The sequence below is a fragment of the Microtus pennsylvanicus genome, chromosome 1 (genome assembly GCF_037038515.1).
Source record: "Microtus pennsylvanicus isolate mMicPen1 chromosome 1, mMicPen1.hap1, whole genome shotgun sequence".
Lineage (NCBI taxonomy): Eukaryota > Metazoa > Chordata > Mammalia > Rodentia > Cricetidae > Microtus > Microtus pennsylvanicus.
Genome location: NC_134579.1, coordinates 106502391 through 106524139, shown reverse-complemented (window position 1 = coordinate 106524139; position 21749 = coordinate 106502391). Strand labels below are relative to the sequence as shown.

Genomic DNA, 21749 nt, shown 5'->3' with positions numbered 1-21749 from the left:
TTTTTAACTAGGCAGAGGGAAGAACAAAGGTTATTGAATATTCCGGAGCTTATTTGACCCCTGTCTCCAGCTCCCTCAAGGTGAATTAAATTGCGCCATGAAGTAAATTCCAGGCCCATGAAAGTTGGAACCAGTGGAGGATTAACCTAAAAGCTGGTCAGAGAAGATGCGATCCCCCACAGTGCTGGTCTCTGTGGGAGTCAGGGATGGGGGAGACCTCACAGGCAGCCTGTCGCGAGCCTCAGGCTTTGTCCTTTTAGTGGCCTGGCTTTCATCTTGTTCAGAATTCAGGACTTCACTGCAGCCTGGGCCCCCTGAGGCTCCTATCACAGTGAGAACAGGAGTTCAATTTCTTTTCTCCACTGTGAGTCTCCACTGGGAGTCTTCTTGCAGAAGATACTTTTCCTGGCCTCCTGATGAATTTGCAGGGGAAGGAAAGGGAGGAAGAAGAAATGGAAGGCTAACATGTATTCATTCAACAAACATATATGGTGTGTCTGCATGCTTATGACTAGGCATTGTTTTAGAGATGGTGCATATCTTCCCAGGGCTCTTCAGTAACTGGAAGAGGCGGACACAGAAGCAAACAAAATTTACTTGAAAGCTAGGGATGGTGATTGAGCCTGTAATCCTAGCACGAGAGTTTGAGGCTAGCCTGGACTTTTAGAGTGATTTCCAGGCTAGCCTGGGCTGTGGAGTAACACCTGTTCTTAAATAACCCAAGGTTTTCCTCTGGTTTCCAGACATGTGCACCTACACACACACACACACACACACACACACACACACACACACACCTCACTTATGTCCCAGAGAAAAAGAATTACTTGCCTTTGAAAATTAAATCAAGAGAGCTGGAGAGATGGTTAAGAACACTGACTGTTCTTCCAGAGAACGGGGGTTCATTTCCCAACACCCACATGGCAATTTACAACCATCTGTAACTCTAATCCTAAGCAATGCAGCACCCTCTTCTGGCTTCTGTGAGCACTGCATGCCATGTGGTACACAGACACATATACAGGCAAAACACACATATGTATAGAAATAATAAATGAATAAAGTTAAAACTATATTAATAGAAAAGCAAAATAAAATTGAATCAAGGGAGAACTTGCAGAAGGTACCCTTATGGCTCCTTTTCACACTTTAACCTGAAAAGATGATGCATAAAAAGCTGTTTGGAATTTATGTGGGGGGGGGGGGGGGCAGAGGGCAGGGGAAATGGCTCAGCAGATAAAAACACTTGCCATGAAAGTTTGAGGACCTGAGTTCAAATCCCCAACACCCACGTAAAAAGCTGGGCCATGTGTACCTGTAACCTCAACACTGTTGGGGGGATAGAGACAGGAAAAATCACCAGGTTTTGCCAGTCTAGTTCCAGGTTCAGAGAGAGACCCTGCCATGAGGGAATAAGGTAGAAAGTGATCGAGCAAGACAAGAGATTCCTTCTCTGGCCTGAGGGCATGTGCATCAGCACACACAAATGTGTATCCACCATGTATTTATATGAAAGAAAAACATAGAAAGACAGTAAATGTTGACACTTTGGAGCAAGAAAAGAAGACTAGGATTACCAGAGAAAGCATGCACAGAATCAAAATAAAAGCACAGAGCTGGTCTTTGACTCAACCAATGAAAAGCAGAATGAGGGACTTAAGAGATGACTCTGTGAGAAAGGCTACTCATGGCTCTTTCAGAGAACCAGGGATAAATGCTTAGCGCCCACATCAAGGAAGCACAGTCACCTGCATCCAGCTCCTAGGACTCTGATGCCCTCTTCTGGCCTTCATGGGTACTGCAGTCTCTCTCTCTCTCTCTCTCTCTCTCTCTCTCTCTCTCTCTCTCTCTCTCTCTCTCACACACACACACACACACACACACACACAAAGGGGGCATGAACACATTGGTAAATATAATATCAACCTTTTTTTTAAAGGAAAGAACTGAAGAAATGGCACGCTGGTTAAAAGCATGGAATACTCTTGCAAAGGACCTGAATTTGGTTCCCAGCACACACACTGGATGGTTCACAACCACTGGTAGCTCCTGCTCCAAGGGATCCAATGCCCTCTTCTGGACTCTGAGGGCATCTGAGTGCATGCTCATTCACATATGCACGCACACACACACGTGCACACACGCACAGTGTATACACATATATGTATAAATAAAAATAAAAAGCTTAAAGAAGCTGAATGATCTATGGGGAGGGAGAAAAAAAAGAACTGTACCACCCAGAAGAAAGTCTTGCAAATGATTAGGGAAGAGATGAAACGTGTGGGGGCACTGGACAGACAGCTAATTAAGACTAATTTGTGTTCCAGAGGAAAAATCAAACTCAAACAAAGGGGAAGCCGTTGTTGAAATGGTTGCGAGGAAGCACACAGGAAGCAGAACACAATGTTGGTATAAAGATGAAAAACCCTGACTCAGCTCAAGCCAAGATGAATGCAGAAACATGTGTCCAAATATGGCACAGAGGGCGCGTGTGTTTTTAAATTTCAAGGGCAAATAAACATCCCTACTGGGGTTGGAAAACGGATAAAGGATATGGAAGAAGAAAACTTGGGTCAATCATCCAATGCCAAACAGAAAGAGCTAGAAATAGCAGCTCAACTTTGAGTGTGCATCTCGTGTGGTGTGCGTGTGTGTATGTGTGTGTGCAAGTATGTGGTATCTACTAACTCAGCTGTACCCACACCACCTCTTCAGGCATCAGTGAGGGGACATCTGGGCAATTCTAGGATGTTATTCTAAGACAAAGTTTCTATCACGGGAGACTGGAGGGAAAAAAGTATTGTAGGGCTGGAGAGATAGCTCGAGGTTGAACACACCTGTCGCTCTCCCAAAGGACCCATGTTTGATTCCCAGAATGTATATGGTGGCTCACGGCTATTTGTGAGTCCAGTCTCAGGGGATCTGGCGCCCTCTTTTGGCCTTTCCAGGCATGACATGCACATGATACACTGACGTACATATGGACTAATACACCTATATAGTTTTTTTAAAAAAACACCCATATTACTTTTGAAAGATACCATGAAAAACATAATGTCTTAGGTCAGAAAAAATGACTCAGGGAGTAAAGGCACATGCCATCAATCCCAGTGACCTGAGCTCCATATTCAGGACCCACGTGTTCGAAGGGGAAAACCAGTTCCTCTAGGTTGTGTTCAGACACATGTGCATGCATACACATAAACACGCTAAGTTAATTAACTAGTAGAGATAACAAAATGTTTAAATAGTTATGAGATCTCTCAGAAGAGGTAACATGCACAAATGCCCCCTTTGTAGTTGTTTTTAATACCACGAGAGTTGGGTGCCCTGAGGTGGGACGGTTTTGGACAAAAGGAAGCGAGGGATGCAATCCATTCAGCATCTTGAGATAGCAGCCCGTGGTTATAAACTGCATCCCCAAATTCAGTGCAGAATCAGTATTTTTCTGCAAAAAAAGACACAAGGGGTATGTTTTGGGGTGAGATGTGTTATTTTGAGACAGGAATGCACTATATATCCCTGGCTGCTCTGAAATGAGCTATGTAGACCAGGCTGTCCTAGAACTAGCTATGTCGGCCAGGCTAGCTTCAAACTCATAGAGACCTACCTGCCTTGGCCTCAGCCTTCGGAATGCTGGAACTGGAGGTATGCACCACCATGCCCAGCTAGCAGGAATACCCTCACTGTGTCATAGCAAATCTCGAGTCAAACCCAATGGCTGAGGCGCAGGAAGAAGTCTGGAAGTAAGGGGAGTGAAACTTCTCGTCTCACACAGGGAGGAGAAAGAGGCAATTCCATTTTCCTGCATTTGATCTTATGAAATTGCCAGTTAAGCCATCTATCTGATAACCAGGAAGAGGCCTCCTAGTTTAATCAAAATGAAGCCAGCCATAGGCACTGTGCACAAAAGAAAAAGGAAGACATAAGGATGGGAAAATCTGGCAAGCAGGAAGAAGCAAACAAAGTAGAACCAAGCGTGCATATATTAATATTTGAAAATGGCATGCATTCCCATTATTGGGAAGCAGAGAATGTAAGGCTAATTTTTAATGTGTTTAGTTTACATTTTAAATTATAATTCTGTCACTGTTTCACTTCCCTCTCTTCCCTTCAGTCGCCCATGTTTCTCCCACCGCCACACACCATGCTGTCAGATTGATAGCCTTTATCACTATGGTTGTTACCTATACATTCATATATATGCATATATGTGTGGACAAATCTATAAACCCTACTGCTGAGTCCACTTTTGTTATTTTGTGTGCACACACACATACATGATTTCAGAGCTGACCACTCCGTATTGGATAACCAATCAAGAGGCTCATCCCTGGGAGAGGTGAACTTTTCCTCTCTAGGCAGTTATTGGTTGTTTGCAGTATTTTTATGTAGGGCTGAGACCCTGTGAGAGTCCCCACTTTCCCATTAGTCTGTCTTTTGATATTGTTATTGTTCAGGCCTTGTTTGTGCAGAGAGAAAGACACACAGCAGATGTCCTCATACTTCTGTCCCCTTCTCCTTCCTTGAGCCGTAGATGCAGGAGCTGTGCTGCAGATGTATCCATAGGGGCTGGGAACCCCACAACACATTGACTCCCGATGTCCCCAGTTGTAGTTTTCTGGGATGGTCTCCATTTGCTACAAAAAGACTTCTTTGATGGAAGGTGGTAGCTATATGTATCTGTGGGTATAAGGATAAGATTTAGGATGTAGTTAATAACTATACTCATCTAGCAAAGTGGCAATAGTAGATTCTTTTCTAAGGTCCATGACCACACTAGCCCTGGGGAGTTGACTAAACCAGGCATAATTCCCCTCCTACTGAGCAGGCCCTAAGCCCACTTAGGCAACTGTTGGTTACCACCAGTATGTAGGTGCCACTATTGCGCCTTGGTGGTAATCTTGTGATGCTGGTCATGGTTGGCATAATTCCTTTCCTATTGGGCCGACCCTAAGCCCACTTAGGCAACTGTTGGTTACTGCCAGCATGCGGGTGCCACTATTGTGCCTTTGTGGCGATCTTGCCATGCTGGGCATTAATGTGGTCCCTAGGTGTCACAGCTGGATAGGACTTTTAACTGTTCTCCTCCCTTAGCAACTTGCACAATCCTGTCTGGTACTCTCAAAGCTAGACTTCAGGAAGGTGGTTTCAGATTCAATCCAGCTAGAATAATCTGAGTTCTGTGTCCTAAGCAGATAAGGTCCCACATAACCCAGGTTGGCCTCAGACTAAGGATGACCTTGAATTTCCGATCATCCCAGGGCCTGGGGTTACAGGTGAGTGTCAGGAAACCTGGCTTATGGGGTCCTAGGGATAGAGCCAAGGATTCCGTGCATCTACGCAAACATTCTACTAACTTAGCGGCAGCCACACCCAATTCCAATTTATTATATGAACGCTGTTCTTCTTTCTAAATCTATGCCTGTAAAACACATGAGGAGGTTGGGAACCAGAAAAGGGACAACCTTAGTTGTCATTCTTCAAGTGCTGTCTGCTTTTCTGCCACAGCCTGGAACTTGTCAAGCTTGGCTGCAACAAATTCATACAGAAAGAAAACAACGTGTCTGTCCCAATGTCAGTGTAGCATTTTGCAAAAAGCCTAGGTCATTTCAAGAAACCTTTAGATATTTTGTGTTGCATCTAAGACACTCCCTGAATGTTCTGTGGTGGAGGCTGCTCACCTGCTGACCTTTGTGACCTCTGAGCCCTTCTCCAGGCATCTTCATGCTCATATACTCTTCTTCGGGGTAGTCATCCTTCAGGTGACTTTTATTGTCAACCTAACACAAGTGGCTTCCAAATCTGTATCATTAGGCTGTCACGTCTACACTCTATCCCCTAGTTGTTATGCGGGAATTGTCGCTCAGGGAGCGCCAGGGAACACCCCCCAAATTTACCTTGTCACCCCTCTCTAAGTCAGAGGCAGAGGATGAGAGAGGAGAGTGTGTGGGGAAACATGATCAGGCTTTGGTCATTTTCTGGAAGTAAGGAGAGAAGAAGAAGAAGAAGAGGGGTGGGGGCTGGAAGGATGGCTCAGTGGTTATGACACAGGCAGCTTTTACAGAGGATCAGAGTTTGTGCCCCAACACCCACACTGGGTAGCTCACAGACACCTCTAACATGCCTCAGGAGACCTAATGCCCTTCTCTTGACTCTATGGGGATCCATACAACATGTGGTATATATACACACACAAACACTAATGATGATAGTTATATCTTCAAAGATAAAGAAAAAATTACACTTTTCTAAGTAACTCAGAAAAGTAGGTCAGCCACAGTGCTACAGGATGCTCTGAGAGCAACTGTATGGAGAAAGGAATGGGGATGCTAGGCCTCACGAAGGGGATAGTTATTCATCTCATCTCCTTAGCCTGCCTCTGCCTCCCAAGTGCTAGGATTAAAGGCATGCATCACCATCTCCCAGCTTGGACTCTTAAAAGAGAAAACAATAGCATGAAATAATAATTTGAATAGCTTCAAAATAAAGTCTCTGCTTAAGGCCAGAGCTAGATTTCATTCTTTTTTAAATTAATGCTTATTTTTATTTTTAGTTGTATTTATGTATGCACTCGAGTGCAGTACCAGAAGAGGACAGAAGAAGGCATCAAACCCCTGCAGCTGGAGTTACAGGGAGTTGTGAGCCTCCTCACCGATGTGCTCTGTAAGGGCAGCATATCTATGCTTAGCAGCTGAACCATTCTCCAGCACCCAGATATCGTTCTTTTGACCAGGAAGAAGTAGCTTTGTCCTAATGGACCTCAACACAGCTCAGACTCCTCCACCTAGGAGCAACTGTGATGTTGACCTTTTCAATGTCACCAGGGGACTAGACACAGGAGGTGGGGGTCCATCTTCAGTGGCCTTTAAGGCCAGTACACTTTTGTACTTTTGGCACTTCTGTGGTTGCGGGAAGATCAGCTGGTCATGGTAGGGAATAGGTAGTGGTATAAAATGCCCACCCATAGTCATAAAGAAAAGGGAAGGGAAGAGCCTAGAGTCCTGCAATCCTCTTAAAGTGACTGTAATCCCTCTGTAGTAACCAGAGGACCTCCTACTAGAGGTCCATCTCTTAAAATATTCCAACACCTTTCAATAACATCATGACAGTAAACCATGCTTTTAACACATGGGCCTTTGAGGGATATGTGGACCCAGGTTTGACCAGTCAGTGACTATGCCCAGGCTTCTGCACCACTGGGTCTTGGGATGCCCCCCCTTAAAACAACAACCACAAAAACAAAACAAAACAAAACAAAAGACAAAAAGTGATGTGGGATGCCCTCTGTATGCTGTGAATATGTTTGATTATCATTGGTTAATGAAGAAGCTGATTTGGCCAATGGTCAGGCAGAATAGAGCCAGGTGGAAATCCAAACAGAGATACAGGGAGAAAAAGGGTGGAGTCAAGGAGATGCCAGCAAGCTGGGGAAGCAAGATGTGAGGTAAGACTATGACCACATGGTAAAATATAGAGAAATAGAATGGGTTCATTTAAGTTGTAAGAACTAGTTAATAATAATCTTGGGCTAGTAGGCCAAACAGTTTGTAATTAATATTAAGTCTCAGAGTGGTTATTCTGGAACTGGCAGGCAGGAGGGAAACCTCCAGTTACAAAAAAAGCAACTTGCTCACAGGAGAAAAAGGTTTATTTTAGTTTATACTTGCAGGTCATAATCCTCTTGGAGGGAAATTAGGGCAGGAACTCAGGACTGGAGGCAGGAACCATAGAGCATCCTTGATCAAAGACCATGCTCAGCCAATTGCTTTGTATACAGCCTAGGACCATCAGTCCAGAGAATGGTGCCACAGTGGGCTGGGCCCTACATCAACTAAGAATCAAGATAGTCCCTATAGAGATGTCCACAGATCGACTGCTCAGGTCAGTCCTCCAGCAAGGCTTTCCTCTCAGGGGACTCAAAGACTCTAGGTGTGTCAAGAGGACAATGGAAGATAAATAGTGTGCCACCCATCCTAACATACCTGGAATTCTAATTGCTTGCTTTTCTTTTGTATTCTATTCTGTTCTATTCTTTCCTTTTCTGTTCCTTTCTTTTTCTGTTTCTTTTCTTTTCTCTTCTCTTCTTTTTTCTTCCTTTCATTTTTTCATCCCTTCCTTTTTTCTTTCCTTCCTGCTTTTATGTGTGTGTGTGTGTGTGTGCGTGCACACACACACACACACGTGCACACATGTATGGAGGTCAGAGGACCACTTCTCATGTCCTTCCTCAGGAACACCATCCACCAGGTTTCCTATTGGGAGGAGAGACCTGGTCAGTTATCCTCATCAACTTAGACCATGAAGCCCAATATGGACAGGTTCAACAGAACCGCCATACACGAGCTGCCATGCATGCCTCAGCATTGCCAGGACATACATTTCATTCAGTTGTCTTTCTCATTGGCCTGAAGCTCACCCAGCAGTCTAACTGGGTGAGCCTCATGTCTCTACGCACTTCCTCACCAGTGCTGGGATTACATGCACAATTGTGTCCAACTGCTCCATTTAATTGTTCATTGCTGTAATCAAATAACTTGACCAACAATGACTTATGGGGGGAGAGGATCTATTTTAGCTCACAATTCAGGTTACAGTCCATCACTTAGGGGAAGCAGGAAGTCATGCCACACCCATAGTCTACAGCACAGAAAAGTAAATCATGGATGCTCATGTGCTTGCTTTCTCCTCTCTCAAACAGCTCAGGCCCCCTCGTCTAGGGAATGATGCCACCCACGGTGGGCTGGGTCCTTCCATCCCAGTCAACAATCAAGATAAGCCCCACAGACATACCCATAGGTCATCCTGATCTGGACAGTTCCGCAAGTAAGACCACCTCTCTAGTTAGTGTCAAGTTGACAAAGCTAACCGTTGTGTCCATTTCTTAACATGAGTCTTGGGGTTTGGATTCAGGTCCCCACCCTTGTGCAGCAAGCACTTTATGGGCCGAGCCATCTCCCTCTGAACATTTACTTTGGGTCTTCAATTCCAGATACATTTTTAAGAAACCTTCTGTGATTCATTTCTGACTTACTGGGGGCTATCCATCCATTCTTGTCACAATGTGTACCAATCTGAATTTAAATTTTCTTGTGAGTAGGGTTTGCTATGACTTGCTCACATCTGCTTCTCTATAACTTGCAACAGAAACATCTGCTTCTCTATATCAGTGCCATCCTCCATAGCTGTTCATTTCATTAAAGGCGAAAATTTCACACTAAGGACAAACTCATTGGAAACAGTATTATGACTAGAAGAATAATTAATGGGCAGGCATTTCTTTTCACAGGCTATGAAATGTTACAGTTTTTGATAAACATGTAAATAAAAATAAGGGTATGGGAAGGAACGAGTACAATTTCATGACTACATAATGTAATTAGTAAAGATAAAATAATTATTATAAATTAGTTTAATAGAGATTTACTATAATGGAAAATGCCTTAACTGTCCAAAGCATGAATATGTAAGGGCTGCATTCTCTATGAGCCACAAAACAAAACACAATTACATCAAAAATAGAAAAGAGAAACACATAAAATTATAAGAGATAGGGTATAAATGATTTTTTTTTTTTAGAAAAAAATCATGCTACCTAGATTGACCTCAAACTTGCTATGTAGCCAAAGGTAACTTTGAACTTTTGATCCTCTTGCCTCTCTTCCCTAGTGCTGGTGTTATGGGCAGATTGGGCACCACACATGATTTACGAAGTGCTGAGATAGCACCCAGGGCTTTGTGTATGCTAAGTGAGGACTCTACCAACTGTGCCACAGCCACTATGCTATTGTCAGTCTTGAGAGGAATTTTAAAATATGGGTCTACTGTGCATAATGACATGCTAAAAATAATGAGAAGCTTGTGGATAAAATTCTAAAAGTAACTCAAGAAAAATATGAAAACTGAAGTGGTGGGTCATCATGGGAGAAGAACCTCTTGGTGCCATGTTCCTGTTCTATAAACTTTTTAAAGTTTGTTAAAAGAAAAAAAATTAAGAGATGAGTGGTACCCTGCCAATATAGATGAAATATGGGAAGTTGCTCTGCCAGGTATGTTTTGGTGTTCGTACCCTATGTTAGACAGTCATGTGTCACTGTGACAAATATAGTCAAGAGACACTATTGTAAGGAGGAGAGTCTGTCTGAGCTTGAGGTTGAAAGTGTTTCGGTTCATGATCCCCTGAGTCTGTTAATATGAGCTTGAGATGAAGCTGGAGCAGAGTGGCAGATGGATATTGCCCACCTCATGATGGCCAGGAGAGAAAGAGAAAAGAGAGAAGAGAGAGAGTGTGTCAGAGATAGACAGAGACAGGGAGAGACAGTCAGAGACAGAGAAACAACGGTAAACATAGACACACAGAGAGAACATGAAATAAAGATAGAGATGGAAAGGGGGGGAATGGGGAGAGAGGGGGCACAGAGACTTAAAGAAGAAAATACAGAGAAAGACAGAAACTCACAGAAGAAGACTTCCAGTGACTCACCAAGCAGGGCTGTTGGCATACAAAAGAGCTCCACAATAGGCCAGAACAGAGTATAACAAAGGTTTATTTATCTGGGGATAAACTCACAGAAGGGGTAGCGACCCACAGTCCTCTGAATGCACTGGGAACTGGAATCCAATCCAGCAGCCAAGAGGGCCACACACGCTTTTTGTCTGCATTTATAGTACATGAGACCACACTCAAAGTGGGCCGGTATCTTAAAGGCTATTGGCTGAAGGAATCCCCACAGCACCTCCCCTTTTGTCTAAATAAGAGAGGTCTAAGCTTAATAGAAACTATATACAATAAGAACAAAAAGGGGCTTGAGAAATGTTTCAATAGTTAAGAATACTACTGGCTGCTCTTCTAGAGGCCCTGAGTTCAATTCCCAGCAACCACATGGTGACTCACAACCATCTATAATGGGACATGATTCCCTTTTCTGGTGTGCATGAAGACAGGTCACTCATGTACATAAAATAAATATTTTTTTTAAAAAAGAACAAATATAAAGTATTGTCCAAGGGAAAGAAGAGGCAAAAACATACATAAAATTAGAACTACAGCCAGTATGAATAACATCAAGCAAGAAATATACTCTAGTATCCTATTCTAAGGAGTCTAAGTCTTATATTAAAAATGACTTGGCTAAGTCATGAGAGGAAAGTAACTATGGCTATTTAGTCTTCAACCCCATCAAAGACCTGAGAAGGGAAATAATATTACTTGAGTAAACAGGAAGTACAATGTAAGCAACTTCCAAAGTTTTAGAATTGACAGAGACATCTTACTGCCTGGGCAATTCTCCAAAGTCTTCTGTGAAGTTGGGGTATCCATCTTCAGCCTATGGGCCCATAGTATCCTGCAGACTTTTCCACGAAGCAGGAAATTTGAAGATCTATTCTACCTTGTAAAGTTTATCAGTTGCTTTCTTCTATGTCCTGCAGAATGTCTGGCAGTTTCTTCTGTGAATCAGGAACCCGAAGGACTGTCCCATCTTTTGGAAAGTTCAGCAGTTGCTTTTATTTTAATCACAACACTGTTTGACTGATGACTCAGGCATATTTCTAGCGAACTCTTACATCTTAAATTAATCCATTTCTATTAATCTGTGTATAGCCTCGAGGCTGTGGCTTACTGCAAAGTTTCTGTAGCTGCTGAATGTCTGTTTCATTCAGCAGCTACATGGCACCTCCTTGACTTCACCTACTCTCTCTCTATATCTCTTCCAGTCTGGCTATATTCTGCCCTAGGCCAAAGCAGCTTTATTCATCAACCGATAAAAGCAACACATATACAGAAACACACCTCACATTACAGGATCCATTCAGCTGTGGTCTGATTAATAGATTAATCCATTGATGAAGTCAATGCCTTCATGTCCAGTCTCCTCTCAACATAACCAGCAGCTGGATACCAAGTCTTCTACCCATTGCTGCTGAGGAACATTTGTTTTACAAGCCACAGTGTATTTTGTTTGTCTTGTTTTTCTAGACAAGGCTTCTCTCTGCTGCCTTAGCTATCTTTGAACTCAGAAACATGCCTGCTTCTACCTCCCAAGTGCTGGTATTAAAGGCACATGCCATCACTGCCCAGCATGCCACAGTATTTTCTAATGATTATAAGACTCAGACTAAACAGTGGAGCCAGGGAACCTGTATCTTTATTTCCCATCTCCTAGCCTCTGGTCAATCCTTTTGCCTAGTTTTTGAATGTCAGAAAGCTCTTAAAAGTAGTCTAATTTTTTTTCCAGGCAGCACTCTACCTCTTGCATTGGTCTTCTAAGAAGTAATGACTCATTTCTTCCCCCAAAGAATCTGATTGACGTCAACATTACTCATCTCTGACCATGGCAGAGGAGCTGTTCTGACTTTATTCTGTTGCCCTGATAAATCACTCTGACCCAAAACTTAGATAGGAAAGGGCTTATCTGGGCTTGCTCATAGCCCCAGAGCCACCTATCCATGGAATGGTACCACCCACAGTGGTGTGTGTGTGTGTGTGTGTGTGTGTGCGCGCACACACACACACCATACATTAACAGTCAAGACAGTTCCCCATAAACATTTGCACAGGCTGATCTGATCTGGACCATCCCTCCCTTTGAGACTCCTTTCTCAGGAGACTCTAGGCTGTATCACGTTGACAGTTAAGCCTAACTAAGACAGGAGGATCCCATTTCCGCATCAGAATTATTCTCCTCTGCCTTCTTTGTGCCTCGTTCCTGCACATGGGTTACTTTCCTCGTTTATCCAATGTGAAGGGGGACATTGTGCCTAGTTTTGTGACATCCAACATCCAAATGCCCATCTGTTGCTCTGACTCATACAGGGCTTTCGACTTGAATCATCTTGACCTTCCCGACAAGTTTCAGTAACTCAGTTTAATTTCCTAGAACTAGGTGCATGCTTCTTAAATGCTTGAAAAGACAGGAAGGAGAGCAAAATGTGTAGGACTTGGCTTTCAGTGTTGTTTGTACTCATTTCAACCATGGGCCCTCGTTATCCCCATTCGTGTGATGGTTAATTAATCTTGACTGCCGACTCGATAGGATGCAGACTCACACAGGACATAAGCCTCTGGTGCGTGTCTGGGAAGAAGTTCCCAGGTCAGGTTCACTGATGGAGCTGAATCCACCTTCCATCCCATGGGCTGAGATCTGAGACTGGATACGAAGGCGAGAGTGAGCTGAGCACCAGCATCCCTCTCTCTGTGATTCTGGATGCAAAGTGACTGGCTGCCTCAAGTTCCTGCTGCCCGTGCCTTCCCCCCACCTTGGTGGACTGTGTCATTTTGAACTGTGAACTCAGATAAACCAATGCTTCCTTATGTCGCCTTGCCGGGTGTTCGGTCATAGCAGTGAGAAAAATAATGACTCTACTGTATTAGGTCATTAGTGGAATCCCTTCTGCAGAGGAGACACTGATGCAGGCTCTAGCTTTGGGAAGGCAAGAGCAGGGTACCGCTGCTCCCTTACCCCTAATGAAGGCCTTGAGGTAGACATTATCACAATGGCAGGAACACATGCAGGAGAGATCATATGGAAAGACAGGAGGTCAGAAAGTGACTCGGGCTTTTATAACAGTTATACTTGTGGGGCTGGGGAGATAACTCAGTGGTTAAAGTCCTCATCATGCAGGCCTGAAGACCAGTGTCCAGTGCCTTAGTACCCAGGGAGATGCTCAGTTGGCATGGTGGCATACACACCTGTAATCCTGCCTTGGGGATGTGGGGACAGGGAATCTAGCAAGCTGGCTAGGGGGATTAGCCCTATTGGCAAGCTCTGAATTTGATTGAGAGAGCCTGCCTCAGTGAGTTAGGTGGAAAAGTGGTGGAGGATGACTCCAGACAACATCAGGCTTCCACATGCATGTGCACCCATGTATATATGTGTGTGCATATATATACATACATAGACTCACTTGTGTGCATCCCTGCACACACACACACACACACACACACACACACACACACACACACACCCAGAAAAAAAAACCCTGAGACTAGCTTGGAACTGAGGCACCCTTCAGTGACCTAACCAGTCACCAAGTCCCACCTCTTTTTTTTTTTTAAAATATCCAGTCTTTATTATCTGTGTATGTATGTGGTCCTCAATATATGCATGTGTACCATGCGTGAGCATGCACTCTCAGAGACCAGGAGAAGGAACCTGATTCCCTTTAGCTGGAGTTGCAGACAGTGGTGAGTTGCCCAACATAGATGCTAGTAACCAAACTCAGGTCCTCTGGACACGCAGAAAGTGTTCTTAACACAGAACAAGCTCTCTAGCCCCATGTCCCACTTCTTAAAGTTTTCCCTACCTCAGCACCATAGCACCAAGACTTCCAACACGTAATGCTGTTGGAGGGATGGTGGGGAGGGAATTCACAGTCAAACCCCAGCAGACATGTCTAAGTTCACACTTTAAAGCAAAATCGAATTGCTGCTTCCTTCGGAAATGATGGAGAAAAAAAAACGGAAACATATGCATTGTCCAAAGTGGAAACTCAAGATGGGAATGGCTGGTTTCCTGCGAAATGATAGAATGTTAGAAACATATGCGCCGTCTAAAGTATGGCACCACGCTATAGTACCTAAAATGCGGAGGGTTGACACAGATGGCTGGCCGATGATCAATCCAGCCAGCAAGTAGCTTTTACTCTGTCTCCTAAATGAAGGACGCTATACTTCACTCACTCTGTCCCCAATAAGACCTCACATATGCTGAGAGCCGAGCAGACGGAATGCTGCTCATCTGGTGTCCCGAAACTCATTTTCTTGGGGGAGCTTCCGGGCACGCCGATGGCACCCCAGCTGAGTTTGCACCCATTTTCACAGCCCTCTTCCGGTTCTTTATCTCTGCAGTTTGATATGCAAAGGGTCACCCTGGAGGAGCTGAAGCACATCCTGTACCACGCCTTCCGGGACCACTTGACGATGAAGGACATCGAGAACATCATTATCAACGAGGAGGAGAGTCTGAACGAGACCTCGGGGAATTGCCAGACAGAGTTCGAAGGAGGTAGGTGAACCTGCCTGGGTGGCTCACCCAGGGCCTCCACATGCCCTATAGTTACCAGTCTTCAGGACAAAAAGCAGCCTTGTCCCAACGTTTAAAAAATCAGGGCTAAGTTAACAGATCAGCTCAGAGAACATACAGTGTCTCTAATTCTGCCTTATGGGTTTGTTTTCACTTCTTCCTCCTTTCTTTTTCCTTTTGTGTGCAGATGTTGGGGTCGTGTACACACATGTGTGCAGGTGCATGAGAATGGAATACAAACGCCCATTCCTGTGGCGACCAGAAGTTGGTGCCAGGCACCTTCCGCTATTAAGTTCTTGTTTAGGGAGACAGGGTCTTTCACTGAATCTGGAGCTCACTGTTTCAGTGTGGTTGGTTCTGACCAGTGAGTTCCTAGAGCCCAACCCTCGCTGCCTCACCAGTGCTGGAGTTAGAGACCTGTGGTGCTGGGCCAGCCTTTCTGTGACTGCTAGGGATCAAACTCGGGTCCTCATCTTATACAGCAGGCACCTCAAGCCAACACAGAGCCATCGCTCTAGTCCCTCTTTCCCTCCTCCTCCTCCTCTTCCTCCTCCTCCTCCTCCTTCTCCTCCTCCTCTTCTTTCTTCCCATTCCCCTCCTCCTCTTCCTTCCCCTTCTCCTCCTTTCCCCTCCTCCTTCTTCTCCTCCTCTTCATCTCCTTCTTCTCCTCCTTTTCCCTTCTTTCTTGCCCCTCCTGCTTTCTTCTCCTCCTGCTCCTCTTCTTCTCCCTTCTCCTCCTCCTTTTTGTTAGATTTTCTTGTTCTTGCTGCTGCTGCTATCTGGCATTCTTGTGTTATATAGTCTCCATATGTAGCCTAGGTTATACTTAGACTCGTTCAAACTCAAGATTCTCCTGTCTCAAACCCTAGAGCTCTCAGATTGTTGCACATCCCACTATATAGGGCTCAGACTTCCAGTTTCAGAAGATCTTGTATGGACCTTGTCCTTTCTGGGATCATTCTGAGTCTGGAGTCGGCTCTGTGGCTTTGGGGAGATTTGCTGTTGCTCACCGGAGGCTAGCTGCTTCAGGGATGGTGGAAGGAGCCCGTGGAATCTGCCATTGGCTAATTGAATGACCTTGGGCAGGCTGTGTAGCTCCTCTGTGTTCCCTCATCTACATATGTCAGGCTAATTACATCTGCCTCACAGAATCACTGGGAAGGATGAGCTCTGGGCTTCTCAGCTGCATCGAGCAGAAAGAGCTCAGGGATGGAGCCCTTTCAGCAACCTGACCAAAGGGCTATCAGAAGGAGCAAGTCATCTGAACTCCAAGAAGAGACACAGGGAGGGTCAACATTTCTTGGCCTCATGAAAAAAAAATGAGGGGAACACAAAGCTTATTTCCTAGTCACTCAAGAGGTCCTGGGAAGCTAAAAGTCTATCCCTGTTTCAGGCTTTGAAAACCAACTGTTTGGGGGGCTAGAGAGGTGGCTCAGTGTCTAAGAAGACATGGTGCTTGCAAAGGTCCCAAGTTGGGTTCCAACACCCACAGCAGGTGTATCACAGCCGCCTGTATCTTCCTCTCCAGTGGATCCAAGGCCTTCCTGTGCACTCTGAGGGCACCTGTGCTCGCATCACACACACCCCCGCACACACATATACACAAACTTGCACGCGCGCACGCGTGCGCATACACACACACACACACACACAGCTAAAAAAGTATTTTAGAGGAAAACAGCTGGTCTAATGAATAGAAGCAAACTGGTATGTGGTAATTACATTAAAATATCATACTTAGCCATCAGCAGAGTTTTTATTACATACTCAATGCTGAGGCTTCTTGAGGTTGATTAATTTTTTAATTAATATTATTTTTGTATGTGTGTATGTGAGCATGGAGGGGAGTTGTGCATGCACGTGTGTGTATGTGGGGGCCAGGTATTGACATCCTGTAACTATCCACCTTATTTTTGGGTCAGAGTCTCTTGCTGAAACTGAAGTCCGTTCACTCAGCTACCCTGACTGGCAAGCAAACCCCAGAGATCCTGCCGTGTCTCTCCTCAGCAGCGGGATGACAGATGTGTGCTGTCATGCTTGGCATTTTCCATGGGTCTTAGGGGATCGTAATTCAGGTCTCCATGAACTTTTCTGACCGAGCCATCTCCCCAGTCCCCTGGTTTCTTCATTTGTCCCTAGAGGTCCTTTGCCCCAGACATTCCCAAATCTCCCTGTCAAGTAGCATCCCATCGTCCTTTTCCGTTTTCCATCTTACGGCTGGTGGAACCAAATGGTGTCTGGAAGCCAAGTAGAGAAGAGCAGCAGGGTTGTGTGATCCTCTCGGGAAAGGTTCCCTGCTCTCTGTTTTCTGTCATTGGAGTCCCACCTTGCAGAACTCCCCTAGACATTCTGACAACAGGCACAGGAGGGGAAGCGAAACAAAAGTCACCGCCTGGGTGCGATGGTTAGCTTTTTTAATATTTTTATTTCCAATTGTGTGTGTATCTGTGTGCATATAAGTAGAGTGCTTTTGGAAGCCAGAAGAGGGCATCTGGTCCCCTGAAGTTACAGGCAGCTACCTGATGTGGGTGCTGGAACCAAACTGTAGGGTTTTTTGGTTTTGTTTTGTTTTCTGGTTTTTCGAGAGAAGGTTTCTCTGTGTGACAGTCCTGGCTGTCCTGGAACTCTGTAGACCAGGCTGGCCTCGAACTCACAGAGATCCACCTGTCTCTGCCTCCCATGTGCTGGGATGAAAGGTGTGCATCACCTCTGCCTGGTCAAACTGTAGTGTAGAAGTACACGTTCTTAAACCTCTGTCCCGTCTGGTTAGTTTTTAATTGTCAACTTGCCACAACCTACAGTCGCCTGAGAGGAGATTCTCAGTGTGGGATTATCTAGTCAGGCGTCTGCAGGGGATTGTCTTAACTAAGCCAACTGGTAGGAGAAGACCCAGATACTGTGAGCAGCATCATTCCTGGGGCACGGAGTCTTGAACTATAAAACAGAAGAAAGCTAGCTGAGAACAGGCAAGCAAGGACCCAGGCACTTTCTCTCTCTGCTCTTGATAGCAGATATGATGCCTCGAGTGCCTCCTGCAACTTCCTCACAACACTGGCCTATAACTGGGGACTGGAAGCCAAAGCAGGCCCTTCCTTCTCTAAGTTGCTTTTTACTGCAGGTATCTGTCACAGCAACAGAGATGAAATTAGGACACTGAGAAATAAGTAGTTTCTGGGGAAGAGATGGCTGAACCTCTTTGTGCCCCTGAGTCTCCATCTGATTAAAGAGGAGCAAAGGTCAAGGAAGGTAGATCTCTGGAGTACTCGGACACAGTTCTGTCCTGGCTGTGATACGGCTTGAACATGAAGGTCACATAGACTCATGATTTTCTTCTTATTTATTTATTTATTCCTTTTTTTTTCATTGGTTTTTGGTTTGTTGAGACAGAGTTGCTCTGTGTGGCCCTGGCTGTTCTAGAACTCACTCTGTAGACCAGGCTGGCTTCTAACTCACAGAGATCTGCCTGCCTCCTGAGTGCTGCGATTAAAGGTGTGCGCCACCACCACCTGGCTTAGACGCACAATTTGAACACTGGTCCCCAGATGGTGATGTTGTTTGTGGAGTTCTAGAAAGTTTGTAGTCTGGGACATCATACCTGAGGTAACGTGACATAAAGGGAAGTATGTCACCGGGGTTGGGTCCTTGGGAGTATATTATCTCTGGCCATTTCCTGGCTCACTCCGGGCTTCTAATCAGCTATGATGTGATCAGCTCTCCTCTGCCATAACTTCTAACACCATAATGTTTTGCCCGAGCATGGGGGACCAAGAGACTGTGGACCGAAGTCTCCAAAGCCAGGAGCCACCATTAACCTGTCTTTCTTTGTTTCTGTCAGACATTTGGCTACTTGGTTCACTTTCTGTTGCTGTGGTAAAATATTCTCGCCAAAACGGCCTAAGGAAGAAAGGGTTGGTTGGGCTCACTGTTCCAGGGTACGGTCCACCATGTTGAGGAAGTCTAGGCAACAGAAGCGCAAGGCAGCTGGACATGTTGCACCTGCAGTTAGGAAGCAGGGAGTAATGGATGCTCTTGTTCTCCTAGCTTTTCCCTTCTTTATGAAACCCAAGCCCAGGGAATGGTACCACCCACTTTTAGGACTCCTCCCACCTTAATTAACATAACCAAGAGCATCTCTCATAGGTGTGCCCAGAGGTTCACTGGAGATCCAGTGACAATAAATATTAGCCAGCATAGTCACACTGATGAGGAATGAAATATGCTCTGTGGTCTTGTCATTTGGTCTCTCTGAGTTTTGTTTCTTTTTATCTATTCAATTCAAATATTTTACAGTGGCAGTTATACTTAGATACAAACATGTCGGGCACAATGGGAGATCAGGGAGAATTCTGTAGTCAAATCCAAGGTCACCAGGGCAGTCATCCCTTCTGAAGTCACAATGTTCCTGTCCGGTCAGCAAGTGCTCACCTGGATGATGCCACCTCCCTTGTCACCTGGGAATTCATTATGGATGCGCTGGGCCCATCCAAATGAAAAGGGCACAAGATGTCACCCAGACCATCTGCTTCCAGTTGGCCTGCCCTGTGACTTTCCTGAAATAAAACCTAAGCCTTTGGCTTGAGCAGGAGGTAAATGTGAAGCTGACCCTGGTAGCCTGTGGAAAACTTACAAAGGAATATTTGAAAACAGACTTAGGGTGTCAGTTGGAGAGTGAGGAATTTTTATTTTTATTCTATCTGGGACCCCACTAGGTTTTCTACAACAACTTTGTACACAGATTTTCTGAGGACCAATTGAGATCCTAAGACACCAAAGACCCAGAGAGTTGTTTTTGATAAGTATGCAAAACAGCTCCTCTCCCTCATCTTCCGTAACTTCATTTGTTTTCTTTCCCCGTCTCCCCCCCCCCTTCCTCCTCCTCCATTCTCCCCCCTCCTTCCCTGTATCTTATCTTCTTACTGGCACTCTTTCTTCCTCTCCTTCCTCTCTATTGGCTTCATTCTTGGCCAAGCTCAGAAGATAACAGGATTCCCCCTCCCAGGACTCTTCCTCATCCCCCCAAAGGGCCCTTTCTCAAACCTATTTGACCCCCATGTCCACCCCCAGAGCTGTGTACCATTCTCTGTCCTTCTGGCTTGTGATGGAGTAGAAGGTGAAGTCTTGGGATGAGAGTCTCACTGCATGGAGCAGTACAGATCCCAGAAACAGAATGTGCAAGATACCATCAACAGGAAGGGAAGGACAGTTAGGTCAACACAAAGTGCTACTTGTACACCAGGAGCCCAGGGTAGGACCCTCAGAAGTGAGGCACAGCTATTTAAACAGCATAGGAGTTAAGAGGAGGAGAGTGAGGTTTTGTGGTACCAAGTGAACTGGCTTTGAATTGTACAAGCAGAGGTTATGATGCACAAAAACATCATAAAACGCCAACCTCATTCCACACCCTACAATTCCATCCTCTATCTCCCCCTGCAGGTCTCCCCTGGTAATGCTACCTAATATCATCAAGATAGAGTTCTATTTTCCCTTTCCCGGGCTGGAGTGATAGCTCAGTGGTTAAGAGAGCTTGTTGTGGAATCGTAAGGACTGGAGCTTAGATCCCAGGGCCAAAACACGTTGGCTCCAAATGCTTACCTGCAACTCAAGCTCTGAGGGATCAGATGCCCTCCTCTGGCCTCTGTGTGCAAAGGCATGCATGCACGCATGCACGCATGCACGCGTGAGCGCGCACACACACACACAAAATAAATCTTTAAATCTTTACTGGAAAGATGGCTCAGTGGTTAAGGACACATACTGCTCAAGTTTGAGGGCAGCTCACAACCACTTGTAACTCCAGCTCCAGGGGATCTAACAACCTGCACATTTGGGCATATACACAGGTGCATAAATAAAAATAAATTATTTTTTAAAAGTAAAAAGAAAAGTCCCTTTCAGTTTGCTCCATTTGTGTCAAGAGCCAATTTCCTAAACCGGGTATTACTTTGCTCAGTGCTGTGATCAAACACTTGAGAAAAAACAGGTTGATGGAGAAGGGCTTATTTTCTCTCACAGTTTAAAGAGCCAGGGTGGGGAGGGCATGATGCTGTTCATGTTAGTAGGTGCCTGTGTCTGAGACACCTCATATCTCAATAGACCAAAGAGCAGAGAGTGGACAGGAAGTGGGGCTTGGTTTCAAAACCTCATGTCTCCTCCCACCAATACTCGATCCCTCCTGTAAGGCCCATCTCCTAAAGGTTCCACACTCTCCCCCAGATTGAATAGCACCACTTAGTGGAGACCACATGTTCAAACACAAGAGCCTGTGAGGGACATCTCACATTCAAAATTCAAGGACACTCAAAGTATCTAACCAAAAGGATCCGAAAGCAATTATAGCTTCCAAACTGGGTGGTCCCTGCTCATCCTGAGAATCACAGGAGCTGGAATTGGTTTCACCCACTTCGTATACCCATTCCTGAAACTCAGAGTTCCTACTGGAATGCTAGTGCGGAAGATCTGCACCAGGTTCATGAATCAGTTCCCCTCACCCTCAAGCCATTAGCTCTACAGACAAGCTGCCCAGTTGCCAGCATCCACACTGAACCAGAGGGATTGCAAACTCATTAGACCTTGTAAGTTGCTCAGCTAGCCAATGTCAACATCTGTGCAGACTCCTGTGTCCAAGGGAAGAATCCCAGAGCCACCCTGTCATCTGCCAAGTGGAGCTGTGTGAGTTGGTGTGAAATAAGAAGTGCAAAGACAGACTGTCTCTAAAGGACACCCTTG

At 45.2% G+C, this 21749-nt stretch overlaps 1 protein-coding gene across 5 annotated transcripts in view; it reads left to right on the top strand.

Annotated features, from left to right (window-relative positions):
• The window catches only part of Caln1 (calneuron 1), a 494314-nt gene that overhangs the window by 457683 nt on the left and 14882 nt on the right, over positions 1-21749 (top strand). For all 5 annotated transcript variants that reach the window (XM_075977723.1, XM_075977713.1, XM_075977705.1 and 2 more), the window contains one exon: positions 14849-15005. In XM_075977723.1, the coding sequence (XP_075833838.1) occupies positions 14849-15005 (157 nt within the window). The remainder of the gene's footprint in view (positions 1-14848; positions 15006-21749) is intronic.